At 42.1% G+C, this 23,807-nt stretch overlaps 2 protein-coding genes across 4 annotated transcripts; one reads left to right on the top strand and one right to left on the bottom strand.

Annotated features, from left to right (window-relative positions):
- Positions 1-222: 222 nt before the first annotated feature.
- On the top strand, positions 223-9,390 carry tmem161a (transmembrane protein 161A). The gene is made up of 11 exons (XM_085773905.1): positions 223-322; positions 808-911; positions 1,005-1,088; positions 1,605-1,696; positions 1,909-2,065; positions 2,389-2,604; positions 4,205-4,348; positions 4,463-4,576; positions 4,726-4,900; positions 5,321-5,417; positions 7,632-9,390. Exons 1-11 carry the CDS (start codon positions 320-322, stop codon positions 7,934-7,936), a joined length of 1,491 nt encoding a protein of 496 aa, XP_085630031.1. The 5' UTR covers positions 223-319; the 3' UTR covers positions 7,937-9,390.
- Positions 9,391-13,054: 3,664 nt separating this feature from the next.
- On the bottom strand, positions 13,055-23,521 carry mef2b (myocyte enhancer factor 2b). 3 transcript variants are annotated; one of them, XM_085773901.1, is made up of 9 exons: positions 23,321-23,521; positions 19,165-19,245; positions 17,637-17,840; positions 17,349-17,477; positions 16,875-17,064; positions 15,507-15,655; positions 15,140-15,254; positions 14,296-14,407; positions 13,055-13,514 (listed from the first exon to the last, which is right to left on the bottom strand). In XM_085773901.1, exons 2-9 carry the CDS (start codon positions 19,216-19,218, stop codon positions 13,202-13,204), a joined length of 1,266 nt encoding a protein of 421 aa, XP_085630027.1. In that variant the 5' UTR covers positions 19,219-19,245; positions 23,321-23,521; the 3' UTR covers positions 13,055-13,201. The 3 variants fall into 3 exon arrangements, with proteins under 3 accessions (XP_085630027.1, XP_085630028.1, XP_085630030.1); XM_085773902.1 differs by having other exon boundaries at positions 23,426-23,498; XM_085773904.1 differs by having other exon boundaries at positions 23,316-23,340.
- Positions 23,522-23,807: the final 286 nt, after the last annotated feature.

Raw genomic sequence — 23,807 nt, 5'->3', positions numbered from 1 at the left:
AATGCAAAACACAAAACAACAGTCGAGTGAAACAGTAGCAACTCAAAAACGTAGCAGCACATAAACGTAGGCTGTTGCTAACCCAATTACTGTAGCCTACCTCCCGCCGAGTTATAACGTTAGTATGGCGTCGTCGGGATGTTTGGAATTTACAGAACTTTTGGGGGGCACCTAAAGGCAGCGCTTGACTCCAGGAGTACATCCGGGACATCGAGCAGTTTCACATGTCAGTTGTTTCAGCTGTCAGACTCTGCTGCTGCATGAAGAGAAGAAGCTCCACTTCATAGTCAGGCTTTGACCACGTCTTTCGGGAGAAGAGATGGTAACTGAAGTCACACTCCTGCACATTTACACGTCACGACCCCTCTTAACAGCATGCTGTAATATTCACTAACGAGCCCATTTTGCGTGTATCAGCTACAGTGAGAGCTAGTTTGCTAATGCTAAGTAGCTAGCTGACGCTTGCTGCAGCACTGACAGGTGCTGAAGTTTTGCTAAACTTAGCACGATAGCCATTTGCTGACTTTCATTCATTATGCGGGCGCGTGCAGCACGGCGTAAAACGTGGTTTCTGCCGCAGCCTTCGACGCGTGAACAGATTTGAACCTCTGATTGTAGCGAAAACCACGTCTTGTTGAAACTTGGCTGCTGAGTCAACACAGTGCTGTCTTGACGGACTGTCACAGTTGTAGACAAGACACCCTCTGCTCTCTGATGCATGACACACAGGTGGGAGCTTCAGGGCTGGATCCCATGCTTAAAAACCCATGTGTGTGTGTGTGTGTGTGTGTGTGTTTGCTCTGACAGGCGATCATGGGGGTGCAGCTGGTGGTCAGCTTGCTGGCTGCCAGTATCATGCAGAAGATGGCTCCACACTGTTCATTTGCTCGCTGGCTCCTCTGCAACGGCAGGTATTGTCACTCTGACAGTCTGGTCATAACCTTGGTACACATAATAAGTCTCTGTGCACTTTTAACATTCATGTGTCTGCTGTTTCTTTTCAGTTTGTTCCGTTTCAAACACCCATCAGAGGGAGAGCTGTGTGCTCTGGCAGGAAAGCAAATGCCCAAACCAAACAGGAGAGACAGGTGGGACTTGGGGGAGGGTCTGTCTGTGAAGAAAAGAGTCACATCTACACACAAACAAATAAAACCCACAATATCACAACAATGTTGTTTTTATGCATCCAAAACGTCCCATAATATTATCATCACACATTGTATATGGGATTTTACAGCTCTGGGAAACTGTTAGGCACATTGTTTTAATAATATTTGAATGTCTGTTGCATAGGCCCATGATTACAGCTACTGTATAGCACACTGTCTTAGATCTCCTGTCCAGACAATCATTATTTCAAGGCGAATCCCTTGTTTTTCGCTCATGTTGTACGATTATGGATGATTAGAGGAAGTCTCGTCTTAAAAAACTAAAATATATCGATCTTTGTTGTGTTTGAAAGGAAGGTGTCGAGTTATTTAGTTATTATCTTGTTGCCTATTCTGTATTTTATGTCTGGGCAAATCTTGTTATCTTGTAAAACTCTACAATGGAAACATGTTTGTTTTTAATAAAGCCATGTGTCCTATTTGTCTTATTTATAGGAGGCAGAATGGGGAGAACAAGCCCCTCACTGTGCCCAAAGACATCGACCTTCACCTGGAGAAAGCTCCAGTCAACGTCATCGACGCTCTCGGTAAAACAAACACTGCTCCCTCTCTACGCCCCCACTTGACATTGTGAAAGTCCAAACTCTGTTCAGTCTTAGCTGTTGAATCCCAAACAGCACATTGTACATTTTGTTCTTTCATTTTTCAACAACAGTGTATGAGATTTCATTTTAATAGAAAACAAAACAACCCTCTCCAAACAAACACTAATGTTCTTTTTTCTTGTTCCTACTCCCAGTGCTGCGGTTTTTCCTGGAGTACCAGTGGCTGGTGGATTTTGCAGTCTATGCGTTGGGCATCTTCCTGTTTACTGAGTGTTATTACAACGTGGTGGACGCAAGCAAAGAGGTCAACATCGGAGCAATCTGGTGTGTTCTGACTGTTCTGTTCAGTCTGTATCCTTCAGCTGTAAAGTCACAACACACACATCTTTAAACACTGAGGCTGTTTGATCTTGCAAAGGGGGATTTCTTTCTGAAGTGGCAGCACTTTTTTTTTTCTTTTTGGATTGAATGACAAAAGCATCTGGTCATGTTTTTGCAAACAACCTCTTATCAGAATCTATGCCCAGTGGTAAAAAAGCAAAAAGCCACGGATAAACAACATTTCAAAGTCAAAATAACATAACCCATTTAAGATATACTACAATATGCAAAGCCTTTGAATGGATGAGCACTGCTATTTCCTCACTTGTTTACACTTAACGTGCAACATTTAGAAAGATGCTTCACACTCTGATGAGCCACTACTTCCGCTCTGAAGAGGGTGGCGAGCGATCGGTGTGCCTCGCCTTTGGTTTTCTGTCTCTGCTGGTGGCCATGCTGGTGCTGGTGGTCAGAGAAGACTACCTGGAGTTCGGTCTGGAGTCGGGCTTTTCCAACCTCTTTGACAACTTAGAAGTCTTTGCCAAACAGCAGGGCTACTCCCAGTGGTCGTAAGTATAAAACTTTACAGTCAAGACTTGTAACTGAAATTCTGCGCTGTAAAGGAAATTGTGTTATGTTCATATTGATTGACATTACATTATGTGAGTAGTGACTAGGGATGTCACAATTACTTGTTTTCACAATTAATCGTGGTATTAAACGCCACAATTAATTTATCATAAAGATTCCTAAATACCGTCACTTTCCAAAAAAGATTATGTTGGAACCATATCAACAGATGTGCGCCCAAGTAAAGGTAAATGCACAGATACTGGTCCATTTATCTAACGTAACACTGAATTGATAGGAATTTAAATGCTAGAGTGTCACTTTAATTAAAAAAAAGGTTAAAATAAACTTAAACATTTGTTGTGGATTTGTTTCCCCTAGGGGATTAATAATTGGTCCTATGTTAATAGATACTTTAAATATTCTGTGTAAATGATGTAATTATATTTTGAATATATTTGAATTTACACATTCATAGTGTTGGGAAATTAATTAAAGCATAATAATCGTGATAATCGTAATGCCGTGATTATTTCTCTGACAATAATCATACCAAGAAAATCTGTAATCGTGACATCCCAGTAGAGACACTTGCTGTGTCTCAATTCGAATGCTTCTATACTAACACTAACTATTTAGAGTATGTATGTGTATCTCAACTGACAAGTATGTGAAAATGCAGTGTACTGCAAGTACCCGGATGGTGCACTCATAACGGTCAAAAAGTTGAGTGTGGAACGATGGACACTTCCCACCCTCAATGATCACCGTCTTAGCTACGTAGCGGAACATAATATGTAAATCACGCAAATGTGTACAGGCTCCTCCCATCTGGCCTTCGTCTGTGTGTCCCTCGGGCCACAAAAAACAGATACCGACTTTCCTTTGTGCCTGTCTCTATTCGAGCATTGAATGCCTCGGAGTGATTGTATACTGTATCATCACATCATCTGTATTGGCCACTGTGAGTCCGCACATAATCTAATGTACCTTATTCGACCACTGTGCTCTTATCTTTGTTGATTTTTATCTTATCTTATCCAGTGTCATAACGTTACTTCTTATATTTTATATTTCTTATATGACCACAGTCAGTGCACATACTATTTATATTGTTATTTATTCTGATGCGTGTTTATGTCACTATATGTTTCCTGTGTTCTATGTTTTTACTTTTATGTGATCCTATGAGCTGCAACACAACATGCCCTTTGGGACATGAAATAAATTGAACCTGAACCTAAACCTGAAGAGCCGGCTGAAACAAATTGAGGTGATTGCTAATTGAAATTACAAACAAAACAAGCCGGGAGATGTGTTGACAGGCGGCAATAGTGGTCCAAAAAAAGAAGACGTTGCGAGCGTTAGTTTCCAGTAAGTGCACAGCATCAGTATTTGATTTGAGACTACACTAACTGTCGAAATTCGTGCACTACAGAAGTAAGTACGTTGTGTACACCATATACTACATGACAGTGTACTCATGGAAGTATTCGATTTGAGACACAGCAACTGACTCGGTTTCCTACTATGAAAAGGTCAGCGATGGGTTGTACCTGACAAATCTCTGTGTTTGATTGGTTGTTGTTTTGACTTTAGAATCCCAGTCACTAAGCTGACAGTGAAGCTGGGTCTGGCTGCTGTCTGTGCTTACATCGGAGCTGTGCTGGCCTTCCCCGGACTGCGAGTGGCTCAGACTCATCTGGATGCTGTACAGATGAACGCCGGCCGCCCATTCATCCAGTAGGACTCCATACATTTACATAGCAATAGGCATTGTGCTCCATCCCTTATTAAAAAAAACATGACATTAGCTGTACTTGGCTGTCTCAGCAGTGCCTCTTTTATTTCCTACAGGATTCTGCTGCACTTGAGTTTCCTGTCTCCAGTCATTGTGTTGATTCTGTGGGTGAAACCCATTGCAAGAGACTTCCTGGCCAACGCACCCATGGGAAAGACCTCTGTCACAATGTGAGTGCATGCACGTACTTGTTAATTTTATCCACAAGTAGCTTCAACTCTAAAAGCAGAGATGGTTATCAAGAAATCCAAGATGTCACCCAAACTGTCTCTAGTGGTCATCTGGCTTTTGCTGACTTTTTGTCTCTGATCTCTTGCAGAGTGCCCAGTGAAGCATTTGATAGTGTGCGACTGTGCATTATCGTGGTGCTGTGTGCTCTGCGCCTAGCAGTGACTCGGTACCACCTGCAAGCTTACCTCAACCTGGCTCAGAAGTGGGTGGAGCAGATGAAGAAGGAAGCCGGCCGCATTGCTGCCATTGATATCCAGAGGAAGGTCAGACACTATATTTCTTCTTTATGTAAACGTGTAAATTGAGAATTTGGGATATTTGGTTTTGGTAACAAGTAAACATTATTAAGCATTAGTTAAGCATTAAATACTGAATTCATCATTTATAACACATGAATACTCAGTATGTAGTTTATAAACACAGTTAAAAATGTTTTATTCATCATTGATAAGCACTAACTGTATTTATAAACTACATACTAATGAGTATTCATGCAATATAAATGAAGAATTCAGTATTTATTAATGCTGAATAGTGTGTACTTATTATAATGTGTCACCTTGGATTTCAATAATAGATTTAAAATTGGATCCAAAAATTGGATGCAAATCTTTCTTAGACCACAGAAACACAAAATCGTTGTACGTTCATGTGACATCTTAAGGTAACATGCTGTTTTTCAGGTTACCCGGGTGTTCTGCTATCTGACTGTGGTCACTCTCCAGTACCTTGTTCCTGTTTTTCTCATCCTCTTCTCCACACTGGCTCTCAAGGCGCTAGGTAAATCAAACGCCCACACCACCATCATCACGATCACTACATCAAGGGAAGAATCCACTCTGGGTCTTCACCTCTGTTAAATATGAAGCCTGGAGTCAGCTGGCGTAGCTTAGCATTAAAGGGATACACCAACATTTTTTTTTTTTACGTGTCTTGCCTCACTCCCGAGTCCATGACAAGCAGATGCATGTGATGTGCGTGCAACAAGGGAGAGCCCATATCGCCCATAATTAGCTCAAAATCACAAATTCTATCGTCATGGTTTTCTGTATTTTAAGGGCAACAGGTGTTTTATTTTGTTAAAGTAACTGGAAGTACGTTGGTCACAACGGCTAGCTTGAGTAGCGCTGAATTCATCCAAACAATATTGTAAACAGCTGGTATTTAGAGGGACAACGAGGAGTTTCCATTTGATTATAAAAAAGTCTCATATTAATGTGGATGAATCTCAGCTACCCACACTTGTTAATGGGCCCATTTTCGATAAATATATCGTTCTGTCTCTATCGTTATTTTGTTATTATTAGTGGTGGTGGAAACGCTGGTCGAGCCGACCAGCGTTTCCTTCGTGGCGAGTCATGAGAATAACGCCGCCGAATCGCCGTTTATGGTCGGAACTACGACGGTATGTGAACCTCTTTGAACCTCTGACTTTAATTATTGATGAATGAAAACATGAGTCTGTCTTGCGCCGGTCAAAGAATTTTACGGTGCGCGGAGGCTCATAAATGTAGTGTGAAAACACTTCGCTTTTCCAAAACTCCTCGTTGTCCCTTTAAAGCCAGGAACACACCGCCACGATGCTTCCCGACGCTTCCCGACGCGTCCCGACGCCGACGGCTTTGGCCGACGAGTCTGTCGCCTCTCGTCGGGAGAAAGGAAAAAGTGAAACACACTGCCCCGCCTGCCGACCAGAGCGACTGAGTGGCGAGGACTCCCCCATAGAAATACAGACCCATACAGACCAGGGGCAGCTCTGCTCACTGTTCATTCAAACAAACTAATGCCACTGCCACAGTTAATTTCATCAATGAGACCAACATTAATCTCCCCAAAACAATTTAACCAGCCACGTGTTAACAGCGCTAAAGCCGAAATTAAAACAGTTTTTAGCAGCTTACTGCTGTTAGCAGTTAGCATTAAGCTAGCGGGCTTTATATGCTTAGTTGTGAGCTGTGTGTGTTTTGAACGTTGTTTCAAACTATGTGGGTTTGATTGAACATCTTTGATGTTTAAATATATATTTATATTGCCGCTTAATATATTGCTTTACTCCTCTTTTTATTGTGTATACCATTTTTACTGTAGGACAGGCTAGGACACCGTTTGTTTACTGTGGTCACTTCCGTCCCTCCCACACACCGCGCTGATTCGCTTAGGGCACCGCCAATCAGAATCGCCATAGCTAGCACACAGCCAATCAGAGTACCCGACGAGTCTACTCTCCCGACGGCCGACGAGTCCCGACTGAGCATGTTCAATCGGCCCCGACGAGATCCGACAAGAGCCGAGGCTCCCCGACGGAGAGGAACACACCAAACAGACGAGCTCCCGACGCCGTCCGACGAGGCCAGACGCCTGACGGTCGGCTCGGTGTGTCTCTGGCTTAAGACAAATTAACGACACACTGCTGATCTAAACGGCTACTTTCTCCCCTAAAATGTTTGAAATGTTGATAAAGTGATATATTTACAGAGTTTAGAGCTAAAATGAAACCAGGCAGGCTAACATTACCTATACACTTACAGCATTTGAGCTAAGCTAATTACGGGCGATACGGGCTCTATCTCCCTTGTTACTGCAAGCACAGTCAAAAGGATGGTGTCTATCTGCTGGTCATTGACTCGGGAGTGAGGCAAGACACACAAAAAAATGTTGGCGTATCCCTTTAAGTCTGGAAACAGACATCTATAATAGTCATAAACAAACCAGTTATAATAAGTGAACTGGAGAGGTGGCAGTAGGTAGATTTTTTCTTTGCTACATATAAGAGTGGTAAAGCAGATTCCCTATGATATCAAACTGTTCCTGTAGCGTCACACTGGATATTTGTAGCTGCAGTGGAGTTACATATTAGAAACTTTCCACAGTAAATGTCAAGTTTTTTGTGTCAGTATAAAATAACAAGCAAAGTTTTCAGTAGCCTGCTTTCGTTTTTTTCCCCCTGTGTGTGCTCTGGTAACGTCTAATATGAACGGATCTCTGAACTTGTAGGGGACTTCTCTTGGGCGACGGGTGGAGAGGAGAGCCCAGGGATGACACCGGCGCTGGTGATGCCCACAGCAGCGCCCGTGCTGCCCGGTGGCCTCGACGAAGACGAGGAGGGGGCGGAAGACATGGAGGAAGACATCCAGGCCACAGTAGCTCACCTGTCAGCCACCTTCACGGCGCTGCGCTCCGTCCTCACTCCGCTCTTTTTCCGAGGCTTCTTCGCTTTCCTCACCTGGTGGGTGGCGGCCTGCCAGGTCATCAGCTCCCTGTTTGGCATCTACTTCCATCAGTACCTTATGCAGAACTAAGTGAGGAAAGCAGGGCGCCACGCTGCTCTACCTGCAATGCAACTGTCTAGCCCACAGCTACTGGTACACTGTCGTGAAGGATTCCTGCTGCAGAAGCGGAGGGTGGGGGCATTTCATTATAACACAGACCTACAAACAGAATGCACCATGTTCTGGGTTGTAACAGGAGAACTGATCGAGGTTTGTTGAAAATAGATTAACAGTGGTTACTGTCTGTAATATTGGCTCCCTTGTTGCCGTTACAACTTTTTATGACCAGCAGGCTTCTGGTAACAGTAACATCAATGTACAGAAAAAAAAAATTGGAGCCTGAATCACAAAGCAAGTTTAACTCTGGATTTCAACAGTGTAATCCTTGAAAACTCTGACTAAACATGTAGCATCAAAGGAACCACGAGTGGAGTTCCTAATATGACACGGTGATGTCCTGTGAAAGAAAATGACCACTTCACACACCCAGCGAGCACTGCAGACTAGTCAGGTTAGCATAGCATAGGCTACATGAGAAAAGGCCAAACAGTCTTGTTGCTTTGTGATCCAGGCTCCTGATCATCGTCCAGCTACTTCAGCAGAACCTTTTTCTGCCATTTGTATCTATGCCAGTGTTACCTGAATCGTTCTTACCAGAACATTGTTAGATGCTGCATATAAGATATTTAATGGTACCAGGTCGAGTGTTATTATAAGACGCTTTATTTTTGTGAGGGGCCTCTTTGTTCCCTTAAAGAACCGATTCAAGAGTGCTAAATGGTTTTGATTTTGTCGTTTTGTCTTTTTCTGCTTTGATGTTTTGACCGCAGTAGTAGTAAAGCTCTGATCCAGCCTATTGACTTTAACACAGCGGAACATGAATCAGTCCCAACTGTAGCTGAGGCTGTGTATAAGCACGGTTGCTTTTACATACGTATAGAGTTTCTTTGAGGATTCCTAAGTGCCTGGGAGCTCAGGGGTTTTGAGTTTTAAAATCTCCTTCCTCCTTGTTCTTGCGTATTTAGAATGAATAAAATCTGTTGATAGATTAGAGTAACACTCCGAGCTCGTTTCTGTGTTTGCTATGATTTTCAGACACTACTCGCTGGCAACATTTTTAGTTGCAGTGTCTTAATCAGCTACATGTTTTTTTTTGTTTTTTTTACTGTCTTGATTGCCAATCAGTCACATACATTAATCAAAGTCTACTTTAAATTGGTTTTGAATTATCAGTGTATTTTATTTATTTATTTATGATACATTGCCTCATGTAACTTTTGTTGAAGAAATGATGCAGATGCTGTAATTCTGCACATTTTTTATTCTGTTTGTGGTTTTTTTTGTTTGTTTTTTAGTTAGATTTGAGTTGAATGTTGTAAAATCCTTATACTGTGAGGTTCAGATTTCCTGAATGCATGGTGTGCAGACTTCTGGTTGTAACCTGATTGTTTTGTTTGTGTGGCTTAATAAAAACATTATTTTCATCAAGGTCATTTTGATCTTGTTGCTTTATCTGTCGTCCACCGAGGAGTGTGGGAGATATCACAAATAAGACATTTCCTTTCAAAAACGCGCTTCAGTTGACAAAAGACATCATGTATGACAATGGAGAGTCTCGCTGCTGTGCTGTGTCCTGACCTCTGACCCCAACCTCCTGAGAAGATCATTCCTTAATCGCTGTTAATTTCTATGAACCTGATGCCCCTGAGGAGTCTGGGAAGAAACACGTTCCTGCAGCCAAAATGCCCAACTTGGCTCCACTTTGGTTTTCTGGATGATATCCAATTTCTTGAATATTATTTCATACAAATTACAGCCAAACGCTCTTGACATGTCAGCACGGCCGAAAATCATCCAAACTAGATTTATAAGCCTTGTGACATTATCAAAACATTTAAATTTACATTCCAGCCCTGTAACAACAGTTAAGGAACGTGACCTTTTCTCCAGAGCGAGACTGGAGAGGCTCTTTTGTCTGAAAGCTGACGTGATTTATTGGCGATATCATTCCACTTTCACGTCCAATCAAAAGTCACAAAAGGTCCGTCCTACCACTTCTCAGTCTTTTGGAAGTGCAATGGTGCGTGCTTCACTGGAGGACATCAGCAATCACAAAGACGTGGAGATATTTGGGAGGGCAGCAGTTAACAACCTTTACATCCCATATACATAATGGATGTCTGAAGTTAAGGATTAGTAATTACTAGTTATGAGTTTGGCCAGGCCCCATCACCAAATGCCATGTGATTAAATGTAAATGTGACATGTTTAAAATTTCTGTGGAAAATGTTGCGTTTATTGTTAGATAACATGATTTAGGAGCAAGATTTGAGCTGTGCACATTTGTAAGCTCTGTTCCTCTCTGACAGGTCTGTGCAAGCATCCAGCCAAATGAACTAAGGTGACAGGGTTGACATATCTATATAATCACATTAATTATCTGCATCTGTGCTGGAGGCCTCGGGCCCTCTCAGATCTGCTCCGTGGACTGCAGCGGGCCCACGTCAGGCAGCCATGGCTGGCTGTGGTTGCCATAGAAACATGTGCATATGTGTGTGTGTGTGTGTGTGTGTGTGTGTGTTCAGGACCCAGACATGCCCTACAGACTGGGCCCGGCCTTGTCTCAGGGGAGCAGACCAGACATGACCCCAGTGAGAGTCTCTTTTCATTTAGGGAGGAGAGACGACAGAGATGGACCGGGGCTCCACTCTGCTTTTAGTTGAAATAGAAGGGAAGGCAACTGCTCCATAGGGGTGGCGTAAGAAAATGTTCAGGCACGGTTATTGTGAGACAGCCAGCTGTGGAAATGAGCCTTTTTACACTGAATGTATTTTTTTTTTCTTTTTTTTTTTGAAGACATAAAGGTCTCCAGGCTTTTAAGTAGTCCATTCTTGTTCCTCTCGTTTGGTGGCTGCGTGGTGAGATGCCTGACAGGGGCCAGACATGATAATGAGGGAGTGTGTATGTGTTGAAAAGATGGAACGGAGGTGAATCAGACTAAATAAATGGGCACATGAAAGCTTGATAGCTACACACCGGACACCATTTTATCTGTCTGTGGACTGAATGTACATGAAAAAAGAAAATCACATTTTTCTCTCCAAAGAAAGATAATAATGTTAATGTTGCTAAATGTCCTTTGTAGAAAAAAAAAAGAAAATGAAAAAGAAAAGAAAGAAAAACGAGCCCAGGCACACATACAAATCAAACCGTTTTATTTAAAAGGAAACACAACAAATGTCAAATAAAAATCTGCCTCTGTTCTGTTAGTGAAGCATTCAGCAAACATATAAAAACTAAATCCAAAACATCAGAATACTGATAACTTGGTTTTTCATGCTGATATTAATCCACATAACTGCATTAAAAAAAGAGGAGAAAATAAGAGCTAAATCCACAGCAGCACTTGAACTTGAAGCCTTCCACCAACAGGCTCACTGAATCTCTGCAGAGTTTGCCATCATCTATTTGTTACTTCTCTTCAGGCTGAACCACTGAACCTGGCAGCTGTCACAGAGATTCATTTGATGATTAATCACTAATAGTTAAGGCTGCTCTACAACTTCTCATTCAAATCCCACTGTTGTATAAGCAGATGCCCCCTTGTGGAGAACAAGGGTAAATTCATCCCAATCTCAGTTCTGAGTATATTCCATTTGCAGAACAAAAGTTGAATGTGCTAAACTAAAAACACACAGATGTCCGTAAGTAAACCTAAAGCCTATTCTCAAAATCAAATAGTCATTATTAACAAAAGTTTTTTGTGGGATTTTTAAAAACGAAATATGCTATAAATAATTAGACTTGTTCAATACAGTGTCTCACATATAAGTATCAATATACACTTACTAAATTAAGCCCTTCAGAAAAAAGTAATTGCTGCCATTTTTATATTATTAAATCAGATTAGACCTGCTAGAGAGAAACACATACATCTTTGGGTGGTGCAGTATTTGATTGTAATGCATAGGGACAATACTTTAACACTTTGGTCTTTATTTGAAGATTGCCATAAACTTTGTTATAGATTAAACTGTATCTATTCTCAAAATAACAAAACTTAAATTTTGCTTATCCACAATTTAACTCTCACAAACAAAGACATATATTTTAAAACTTTCTGAGGAAACAATCATCCAAATTCCTGAGATCCACCAATGCCCAGATATTTAAAGGATAGGTTCACATTTTTTTCAAGTCTGTACACTGAATTTATGTACATTGATGCACGTTTTGGTCACTGTCATTATTCCTCTTGTCCATAGAAAAAGAGATCCTTATTCTTAATATAGAGGGAAATCACCAATCGCTTGATTTATACAAATTCACTCAAGTGAGTATCTACAAATAAACTTGATTTGACAAATTCAGAGCTTAAAGCATTTTTGGGCAGTAGAAATTAATTCCATTGGCCATCTCTGAGAATAAAATTGCATTACGAGGGTGTTTTTTCACGGCTGAGTATGGACAGCAGGACCAATTACAGCAACCACATAACATTTCAGTGCACATGAGGACACAACAGTATTGTTTTAATACAATACTTGAAAAAATATGCACCTCACCTTTAACACGTCCCAGTGTCCAGACACAAACAACAGGGACACAAGGTGTAAAGTTTTACTGTACACAGAGACCGTGAGTCATTTTCCATTGCCACCTGCTTTTCACTATAACATTTATACAAAGACAGTGGATTGTGATTTTACAGCTATTTTCCAATTTTCACACCGAACCTATAGTCAAACACTGAAGGCCCCTTCGAAAAGCCAAATGTGTGCGTAGACGCGTTTTACACTTTTGGTGAAATTCAGTTGGTCCCGCTGTGCTGCTGTAGCTAACTTTCAACAAAGTCACAGAACAAAACAAACACATTTCAAATTGTTATAATTTTTTTTTTTTGTTGTTTGTTTTTTGATTCACATTATGTCCACACAGAAAACTAAACCTAACCAAACAAAAAGCAAATGTCTGTATGCATCTATCTCCTCATGGGGTCAATCAAGTGATGCAGAGAAAAATTGGCCCAGGAGAGACCAGCTCTGTATGAGGAGACAAAGAGAGGTGTTCCTCTCTGGGATGATGGGGACAAATTGACCCCCATCTTACTATCTTTTGTGTGCATGTGTATGTGTGTGTGTGTGTGTGTGTGTGTGTGTGTGTGTGTGTGTGTGTGTGTGTGTGTGTGTGTGTGTGTGTGTGTGTGTGTGTGTGTGTGTGTGTGTGTGTGTAATAGACCACTGGTTTTGATGGAGGATAGCCAACTGGATGGAAGATGGTGTTGCAGCAGACCAGCTATCTCTGCCAGCCGTCACTCATGTCTAACTGCCTGAGCGGCTGCCCTCCTTCCTTTTCGTCCTGTGGGTAGCCGGTTTTCGAAAACTCCTTCGCCTCATTGGCCGGCCGGGTTTCTGGAGGGGTATGGCAAGTCGAATCAAGGTCGCTCATTGGAGAGTGCTGCCTGAGGTGGTGTAGAGGAGGAGAGGTGGGAGAGGACATGTGCTCAGGAGAGCTACGCTCTGATTTGATGCTGAGGTTGAGGGAGGGCAGATGTGGAGAGGTTGAGGAGCAAGATTGAGAGGGGAAGGAGCACCCTCCGCTGGACATCCTGCAAACAACAAGAGGACAGACAAAAGAAAATCAAAAGTAAGACAAAAGTTTGGACAAACATCAATTCGGCAATTATATTTGAAGTTTATCAGGTGCATCTGATGGTGTTTAAATCAATCAATCAATCAGTGATGTGCCATTAGGAACTCCTTAGCCAGTTTTGACAAGAATATCTAATCTATAAACATCAATAAACAAAGTAATGGAAGCCAAATGAAATGCATCAAAGTGTGGTTCAATAATTAGACCAAAAAAACCAGTGACAGAATCACTTTAACACAACTGAACACACACCCTCCCATGCTGCAATATTTTATTTCAAGTATTTTCATTTAAATTATCAATCACATATTTATTATGGTTATCAAAATTAATTAAACTTCTTCTTCTCCTCCAGTTTTTATTATCTGTCCTATTTTCATATCTTTTCATTCCATCTATTTATTCATTTTAAATTCGCTTTTTAAGACTGTTTTTATATAGGCTACAATGGTTTATTCCTGCTCCATCTGACTGTTAATCATAATGTTTACAGTTAATAATTGTTTTCTGAGTGTACATATATGGTTGCCTCTGGCTGATGTTTGACATTATCTTTGAGATACTGTCCACATCAGGTTTTGTGCCTGATGAGGATCTGATTGATCAAAATGTTGCACAGCAGCAGTGAATAAAGCGCCACTGTGGCTGCGGAGAACGCGGTGCAGATTCACCTGTCTGATTGATGATTCCATATTTCACCCACACTGCGGTACCATATTACACATTAATATGCTTACCCTGGGCTTATATGAGGCCCTTGGGGCTCCTGAGACGGCTGTGCTGCTTGCCAGGGGTTCACTGCTGCTCGTTGTAGACTAACAGAGTGATAAAAACCAGGCTGGCTGTACTCTGGAAGAAGAGAAAAGACAGGAATATAAATAAAAGCACTAAGAAAATTAGACCAAAGATGTATATCAGCCTCAAATAAGAGGATATATTAGCGTCACCTCAAAGGAATAGATCAATGTTTACAGAAATATTTTTAGCTAGATAAAAATCAATATGAACCCAGCGGCCATTTAGCTCATTTTAGTTTAGCATGACAAGAAAGACATGGGAAACAGTTAACCATGCTAGTGTGATGTAATTGATTAAAGCAGAAGTAAGCGATCCGGTCGTTTTGGCTAATTTCTTGTCTCCGATGGAGTTAGCAGTCCCCGCCCTTGTCCCTACGTCACCACATTCACGCGCATCCCTTGGCTGCACACAGAGAGGACCGCCCCTTTATGCCGTTCTCTCTCCTCATTGGATAAAGGTTGTAGGATACAAGGAAAGTTTTCTCCTCGGCTTACAGCAGAGCAGAGTGACTGACAGACCCGTGTTTCAGACCAAACACTCTATGTGATTGCTGTCGGAAGATAGAACTATTTAAGACTTATATTAACACAAACATTCCGCTTACTTCTGCTTTAATTAAGGTGTTTTACTAGTGCTAACAGGTGGATTTAGTTCCAGGCTTGATGCTAGGCTAAGCTAACTAGCTTCAGCCAGGAAAGTGCCATCGGTCTTTGGATGTAAGCAAACAAAGCCTGTTTCTGAAACCTGCTCCTTTAAAGTATCATATCTCATCTGCAAATGTACCAGAAGCTCCAGGGGAGGGAAGGCCATAGCCTCCCAAACTGTGGCCCAGCAGCCCCGCCTTGCCCATGGCCACCATGGAGCTGCCGCTGTGCAGACCCTGGTACAACAGACCCCTCTGAAGGGAGACAGAGAGAAAACAGTCAAATGGAAAATCTCAAGTTTGTTGCAATAGTGACACACCGCTTGTCTGCATCCTATATATAACATGTGAATATTATAATTGATAAAGGTGTGGGTGTGAGAGAAAAAACTGTGAAACTGCTTTTCCAAGTTTGCAAAGCAAGTTTAAGAGGCAGCGCTGTGTACAGTATATGTGTTAGATGCACTGACACCTATTTGATCACACTGGATAGTAACAACTATTTACAGCAGAGTTGTGGTTAGCACGTGTGGCACCCATGGCCTGATTAGCAGCGTCTCCCCGCAGGTTCTCGGTGCCCAGGCTCAGAGGAGGGGGGCTTTTCATGTCCAGAGTGCGATTCAGGTTGCCGTGGGAAAACACGGAGTAGCCGATACCTACACAGAGAGACCGGAGCAGGAAGTGAAAAGAGATGTGAGCATGTTTCACTCACACAGAAGAATCATTCTTTTTTTCTGATACACTCATCTTCACCTTCCTCTGTTTCAAAGTGTGACAAAAACAAACTTCTTCTTTTGGTTTGACCACTGAATCAATATTTGATCTTTATGAAGCAATGTGCAGCCATCACTTACAGTTCACGTCAAGATGTGTGTGACATAGTCTGATGCATTGCTGCCCTGACACACACACTATTTTGAAACAGATCGTAAACCAAAAACCATGGCTTTTATTAGAATAACATAATAAATGCGTTTCAAAGCACTATGACTGTAAATGACATCACAGAGCGTCCCAATAGTGAAAGACTGTAGAGGAGGCCGACATGACTGGCAGGTGTGATACATTCTGTACAGAAACCACAGAACTGGTTCCAGCCGCTGTTACACTGGTGGAGGGCCAGTTTCACAAAACAGGCCGGCTGCATTTGTGGATTAGTGCACACACTCATGCACGCACACACACACACACATAGGCTACACACACACATATACACAAACACACACACTTCCTGTGAGTTCACAGCCAGCTGCACAAGAACTTGACAGTACATGCGAATTTTACAGCAAGCGTTTAGCGGGAGGGCTAGAGGAGCGTCTCATGGATTTTCACGCCACATACTTTATATCTGTTTTAAGGCGATAACAAAGGGTAATAATTTATGAAACGTTACCAAACGGCTATTTTAGAGTCAGTCGTGAGTGTTAATTTATTTATTTATTTTTTGTCATGGCAGCGGCCACATTTTTCAAATTGCTTGAATTAATTCTGATTGACACAGACGCACTGAGAGGTTAAAATAAAACTACATTAAACACAACAAAGAAACTGCATGACTGGCACTGGCATACTGTATTTTTGTAGAAATACAATATCTCATGTAAAGCCAGTGTCAAAGAAAATACACCAGACATCAGAGAAAGACTTCCTAAATATTCATCATAAATAATCTGGATCTGCCCCAAAATCTAATGGTTTTTCTTCCCTGCACCATGACCTCTGTCTCCACCAAGTTAGGAGTAAATCAGTTGAGCACTTTTTTTTTTGTAATGCAGGTGACAACAACAACAATCACGGGTGAAAATCTTCCTTTGTGGAGGAAATAAAAATGAGTCAAAGTATTGTGTTTCACAGGAGCAGCTAAATGAAGCTCACCTGAGTGTGGAGACATGAATGCAGTGTGTGCGTGTGGCGCAGCAGGACTGGCAGAGCTGGGTCTGGAGCTAATAGATTTGAAGACCGGGGGTCTGTGGGATGCCATGCCGGATCCAGAGGAGTTAGGGAAACCATTTTCACAGCCTGCAGACACCAGGAACTGGGCCTCTGGTGAGAGCAGTGATGGACCCTGAAGTAAAAAAAACACACACATAATAGCAGCATAAGAGCTGAAGTCTAAACCTTATCAGCCAGACAGGATAACTGTAGGTGTAAAGGGCAAATGTATATTTGGTCTTGTGTATTTTTGAGTCTGAATCATCATTAGAACTTTGACAGTATCACAAGAAACTGATGTCTCAGTTGATCAAAACCTATTAAATACTTTCTTTCACTTTGAGCTCAGGTCCTCTCGGTGTTTGGGGCTTTGTGTGCTCATTTTTGTGAGATGCGTGTGTGTGCGTGTGGACTAACATAGAAGCGCTGGCGAGCCACAGAGAGATCCATGCCCTCGCTCAGAGGATATTTGTCCGCGGCCACCTGCATGCTCTCCTCATTGTCGAGCTCTGAGCCATCGAGACCGAGGCCTTTCCTACGCAGGGTCTGATGCAGAACAGAAAGTGCACGGGGAAAATCACCCACAGAGATCACATGGAAATATAGAACAGCACAAGTTTTTTTTAATATCTTTAAATATCCATGTCACCAGCTGAAATTCATGCGTAAATTCACTATGTTGTTAGAGCAGCTATATGAGCGTACCTCCAGGATGTCTGTGTTGGTGCGACTCTCGTGCGGCTCGCTGTACTCTGTGTACTTGAGAAGCACTTTGTCCATGTCGGTGCTGGCGTACTGGAACAGACGGTTGGTGCTGTTGAAGATGATGAGTGCGATCTCGCAGTCACACAGCACGCTTAGCTCATACGCCTTCTTCATCAGACCAAACTTACGCTTGGTGAAGGTCACCTGTGCCACGAACAAGCACACAGAGGTTTTAGTCTCACCTCAGACTCCAGACCACTACTGCTAAAGTTTTGAAACCTGAGGTCAAATATATATCGAGCTGAGCTGGAGCCAAAATGTGTCAGAGCAGAATGTATAAATGAAAAAAAAAAAAAAATCTAAATCTAACTAAACTCTCATCTATTAACACAAAAAAACATTTGTAGCCACCATATTAATGCTCATAACTCTGAGGTAACATCGACAAAAGATTCATTGCAAATGATCATTTGCAAATAATAACGGTACTGAGCATCTGCTCAGGTATATTTATATAGAATAAAATCTCAAATCTGACCTAGAACGCTTTACATTCTGTGCAGCAAACAACACTTTCTACAACAGAGCCCAATTCAGATAAGAGAAACTCTGAAAACAAAACAAAACAAAACAAATAAAATCTTATCACCAAAAAACATAAAGTCACAAACATCAGATATGAGAAACAAATATTTTTTGCAAGCACTCTGAACAAGGTTTAATATGTTTTCTTCTTGTCGACAGTGGATCATATTTTATTGAATTTACGCCAGTGGATGGTTGTTTCTCTTGAGTCTTTTTGGCAGAAGAAAACTCAAACTTTCTTAAAGTAAGTTTTGCAGTCACTCACTCATCTGACGCCAACTTCAATACAAGTGAAAGAGGAAGGCATGCACGCTACAATTGCTATAACAAGTAATTATGTGGTCACTCGTTATTCCAGATACAATAATATGGTGCATTCTTCACAGTGATGCAGCATCAAGATCATACCTACACATATTAGCTGCAGGAGCTACACAATGCAGATCTACAGCAAATTGCATGTGTGTATGTTTCTCTGTTCTGTCTCTCAGCTACGACTGCAGCATCTGTGTTCTCTAGCCTCCTGTCTACTGCATGTCTTGGACATATGCGTGAACGCTGCTGTTCGTTGCTGCTCCTGACGTCAATAAAGTGTCAGTAAAACTGAGAAGATCAATCAATCACAGAGTCAGAGCCCAAGGTGACATCATCAGATGTCGTGTTGAGTCCAAGCAAAACCCAAATCTTCAGTTTTACAGTGACAGGGGAAAGACAACAGCTGCAAATCCTTGTTTTAAATGCATCAAAAGACAAAATCATTGCTGAATAATCTACTGTTGAAAAAATAATTGATTAATCATTTCAGCTCTGGTCACTGACTGGATGAGTTACCACTCTGCAAATGTCACTTGTTGTACCGTATTATCAAATGTATGCAAAGGTGTTCTGATTTAAATTCTCTTCTGATAAAATATAAATGAAATACTGCATGTACGTCGCTCACCTGTCTGTTCCTCTGGTCCAGAATACGAGAAATTTGTATTTTCTTTCTTCCCATTTTTTCTGCTGTCTGTAACTCTGACGCCTGTAACAGAAAACATAACAATATTACAGTCGAGTAAAAGAGTCTCTGTCTGGTGGACATTCATGCAGCTGCAGTGAACGGCTATAAATGAATGTGACATAAAACATTGATATTTGTCAAGGAAAATCAAAGTTGGTAGAAAAATATGTCATCAGAATCTTATCACTTATCAATCTCATCTTAAATCTGTCATCAAACGATGTGTGCAAATTTTACAGCAACAACGGTATTGCTCAATAAAATGTCTCTTCAAGTTCATAGAATTCTGGTGGGAAAATGTCATCCATTTGGTTTAAGTGACTCAAGACCCTTCCCCCTTGGTAAGGGTAGGGTGTTTATTTTTACCACCATGAGGCGATGCGGTCTAAAGTTAGAGCAGCCCTTGCCGGGCCAGCAGTCCACACTGTCTGACACCCCCACAGTCTGGGTTACCCCCGGGCCAGCAGCACAGTGCTCGGCTGCACCGTGCAGCCCCAAGAGACAGGGTTAAAAATACAGTCGATAGCTCCTTTTAAAGGTTCAGCAGGCAATAGCTGAAACCAAACAGTAGAAGGGAAAACGGTGTGTTTTTGAAAGATGGCTGATCCTAGAAGCCACCCACTCCTCTCTCATGAACAGACAGGTCAGGAAAAAAAGCAGGATTTGGACAGGCAGGAGGCAAAGACGTGGATGGATTGCCGTTTGCCTGAGAATGTCCACTACTGAAACTCACACCAAGTGTTTATCTGTTGGTCTAGAAAGCCCCCGCTCCTGCCCCTGCCCCTGTAGGACCATATACAGCTGGAGACTATAGTGATGAGGATCTTTTATTCACTCTTTGCAACATGGGAGACAGCTATAAAGCGACTCTGCTGCAACACCATACAGCACCAAATTAAATGCATTTGTGTACGAGTTATCTCCATTTTACACTCACTATCAGTCAAACAGCTAGCACTGGTCTGACTCTTCTGACCTGACCATAAAGTCCTTCTCCAAAGCCCAGAGGAGTTTTCACTGGTTTTTCCCCTTAATACTAGACATGTATTGGACTTCTCTATATATAGTTCCCTGTCCCTCCTGATGGTGCCTGAGCGGATATGGCGCCCGTGTTCCCACGACCCCTAAAGTGCCCGCCGCCTCTCAACGTAAGCTTGGCACACAGGCATCTGGGGCATTTCTGGAGGAATCCACCTCTTTGCCCCCATTATTACCTTATAAAGTCCTGAGATATCCACAGTGCTGAGCATGCCGCAGACACAAGACACACCTCGGCACTGACAGCTGCAGACAAACTCATCACTGCCATTTGCCATCTGCAAACTGCAGATGAACGGTGCCGCAAAAACCAGCATTAGTGCATCTATTGAAAAACACATCCACCCCTAAGAAGTCAGTCTGAAGTCACAGCAAGTCGAGCTGCTCTGAATTTTTTTTTTTTTCTTCTTTTGGACAAGAAGTGAGACAATTCAATCTCACATCAAGGGATGTTAATGGTGAGAAGAGGGGGAAGTAAGACATATGTTCTCAACAGGGTAGAAAGATCTTTATCTCAGAAAGTTCCTCTCTTCTCAGATATAACCAAACGACGACCATCACCACCACAGACAGCTCTGTAAGAACACATGACTAGCTTGATAAATATAGCTGCACCTCCAGACAAACGGTGTAGAGTTAGCTATAGACTCTGTGTGGTTTAGTAGGTTTGTCAAAGGCCTAAAGGCCGAGATAGGCAGGAAAAGCCTCGTTGTGCCTCACGTAGCTAATTCTGGATGTTTTCCCGCACAACAACTGTCATCTGAAGTCTGTAAATACACAACAACTATCACTGCGTCCTTTCACCCCTCGGTCCAACTCCTTAACCTCTGCAGAGCGGTGAACATTCGAAGAGAAAGCCATCCTTTTTTTTGTTCACCTCTAAACATCATCAATTAGTCCCAGAAGTATGATGAGATAACAGAGTCACAGTGTGTACGGCAATAGTGCAATAATTTCACACACACACACACACTTGCCCCAGAGTCTTGTAGCTTCTACGGGGAGAGACAGCACCTTTGTCAGACACCTTCCCAGAGGCCAGACAGTGGAAAAAACTGAGGACAGACACATGGCAGCCGCCAGCAGCCCTGCTCTCTCACATACCCTGGGAGCTTCTGTCTAATCAGCGACAAACAATTTTAATAGGTTTGATCGGTTGTTGTGACGACACCCGAGAATATATTGCACTAGATGTTTTTCTTGCTGCAGTGAACTGTATGCATGAATGAAGAGGGGAAAAAAGTGGGCCATTTGTTGAGTATTGGGGGTTCTGCTTCAATGGTTTTCCTTCCATGAGTCATTCAGAGCATGATGCCGTGTTAATGTTTCAAAAACAACCTAAACACGTGTATGCATATCAGCCAAGGAAGCAAATGACTTATTCTGTGGCGGCAGGGCAGATTCGTAGAACAACTAATCGTGTTTTCTGCATCACACGGGTCCATATTTGCTGTGTTGGCTGTTAGATGCGTCTAAATATAATGGCAAAATTAATCAAGAGCTGCCTTTGGTGTTATCAGTTTCCCCGAGTGGGGAAATATAAAATACTTTTATATGCATGTCTCTGCACCACTACTCCACTTCTGTGTTTTTTATTTTTTTATTTTTTAGATTTTATGGTTTTCATTCAGTCATGGGTTGATTACACAATAATAATCATTCAATAGAGAAGCTGCACTTACTCCGACTGCTGCATTAAGCTGCTGCTGGTGTGCAGTGCGTGTGACACCGAACCAGCCTGTTGTGCAGCCTTGTGTTCAGAGTTTTACTCATTTCAGTTATATTGAAGTCCGGAGCTAAGAGGGTAAAGTGTGAAACCAGACCCAAAACTGTGTCCATAAATAGAAATCTTTAACCACATTTGCATGAACCAATGCATAAAACCTCTCAAACCCACGTGAAAAGAGGGTGACGGGCAGATAATTCTAGTTTTGAAACCGTCTAACCCATCCAAATCAAAACCGAGATGTGCTTTAAGAACAGGAAACCCTCTCAGTAAATGTTTATTTCTTAATTATAGTCATCACACTTCTCGGCCCATTCACAGCGAGCATCTCAGCTGAAGGAATGTCCCTTTTATGCTGAAGGTTAAAGTCATCAGGAGGGCAAATGTACGCCTGTGTGTGTGTGTGTGTGTGTGTGTGTGTGTGTGTGTGTGTGTGTGTGACCCATCTCCAGGGTCAGACAGTTCATGTGCTCACCGGGCCTTTGCAGAGTAATGGCGAGGAAATATTTGTCTAATTTTAACAGGAGATAATTGAATTGCCTTGATATTTTTGATAGAGCCAGAATAGCAATAGTACACGCAGTCATGAGCTGAACATTTGATCTTTCCATGGAGAGAGAGAAAAAAAAAGCTTTTCCTGACTTTATGAAGTTGCTCAAGATCCAGTGTACTCTACAAAGATGTGAAGCTAAGACACACCTTAATAAGTAGGAGCCAGATGGCATGGTTGAAGATAGCACTTTTGTCAATGCACATTTTGACTGAGCATGATCAAAAGGGCATCTATCTATCTATCTATCTATCTATCTATCTATCTATCTATCTATCTATCTATCTATCTATCTATCTATCTATCTATCTATCTATCTATGTAAAAAGCAGTGGGGGAGTTATAGTTATGCGACTACTTGAGGCAAAGAATAAATGTGGAACAAACTGAGCTGAGATGCTTGTTGAAGTCGAGCAGCGAGCTATTCGGCGCTAAAAATAAAAACTGTAAAAATACATAGCTCAAAAAATGTTTGCGGATAATTAGGCCTAATAAATTGCTGACGTCATTCAAAATAGACTGTTTAAGAATAGCCCGTCTGTCCCCGAGTTGCCAAGCATCCCTGTCTAATATAGCCTCATCTATAGGCTGCTCTCAATAACACAGCAACAGGTACTTGACTCACAGCTGTGTCAAGGATCCTGACACACAGGAAACCTCACGAAACTTTGCTCATTTGCTTTAAAAACCGAAATTTCAAAGAAAAAAAACCCCCAAACAGGTTTTAAAAAAACCCTAACAAAATCAAAACAAAGACAGAAAAACAGAGCATCTGACCTCACCTGTTCCTCGATCTCCTTTCCTCTGTTTACTTCTGAGTTTCACCCCACTCGGTCAGGTCCGTCCAAACAGTGAAAGTTGAAAGTAAGACACACACACACACACACACATGCAGATGTGTTGAGAAGCGGAGGGAGAGTTGCGTTGTGCTCGGCTCCTGTGCTGATGTAGCTACAGATATTCACCTGATGCAGTAGTAGCGGATGGGTTCAGGAGCGCTGCTTTCCAACAGCTGGCTGCGGAAGCCCCGCCCACTCCATCTCCACGCCCCGCCCCCCGGCCGCGCCATTGGCCGCGCTCCTCCGCCTCCCCCCCGGCCGCCGCTCCAACGCACCAGGCAGCTGAGACTGTCAGCCTACGGTTCACAGCAGAAGTTACACTACGTACATTAGTTTTATTTGTGATATTTGTGGCTACTAAAAAGACTTACATTACAGCACAGACACCAAACTTTGAAGTAAGCTAGTTCTGATTTTGTGCAGGCTAATA

Source organism: Trachurus japonicus, chromosome 4 (genome assembly GCF_045865225.1).
Source record: "Trachurus japonicus isolate A0001 chromosome 4, Traja_1.0".
NCBI classification, from domain to species: domain Eukaryota; kingdom Metazoa; phylum Chordata; class Actinopteri; order Carangiformes; family Carangidae; genus Trachurus; species Trachurus japonicus.
Note: the sequence above shows the minus strand (reverse complement) of the source record. Positions and strands in the feature narration are given on the sequence as shown.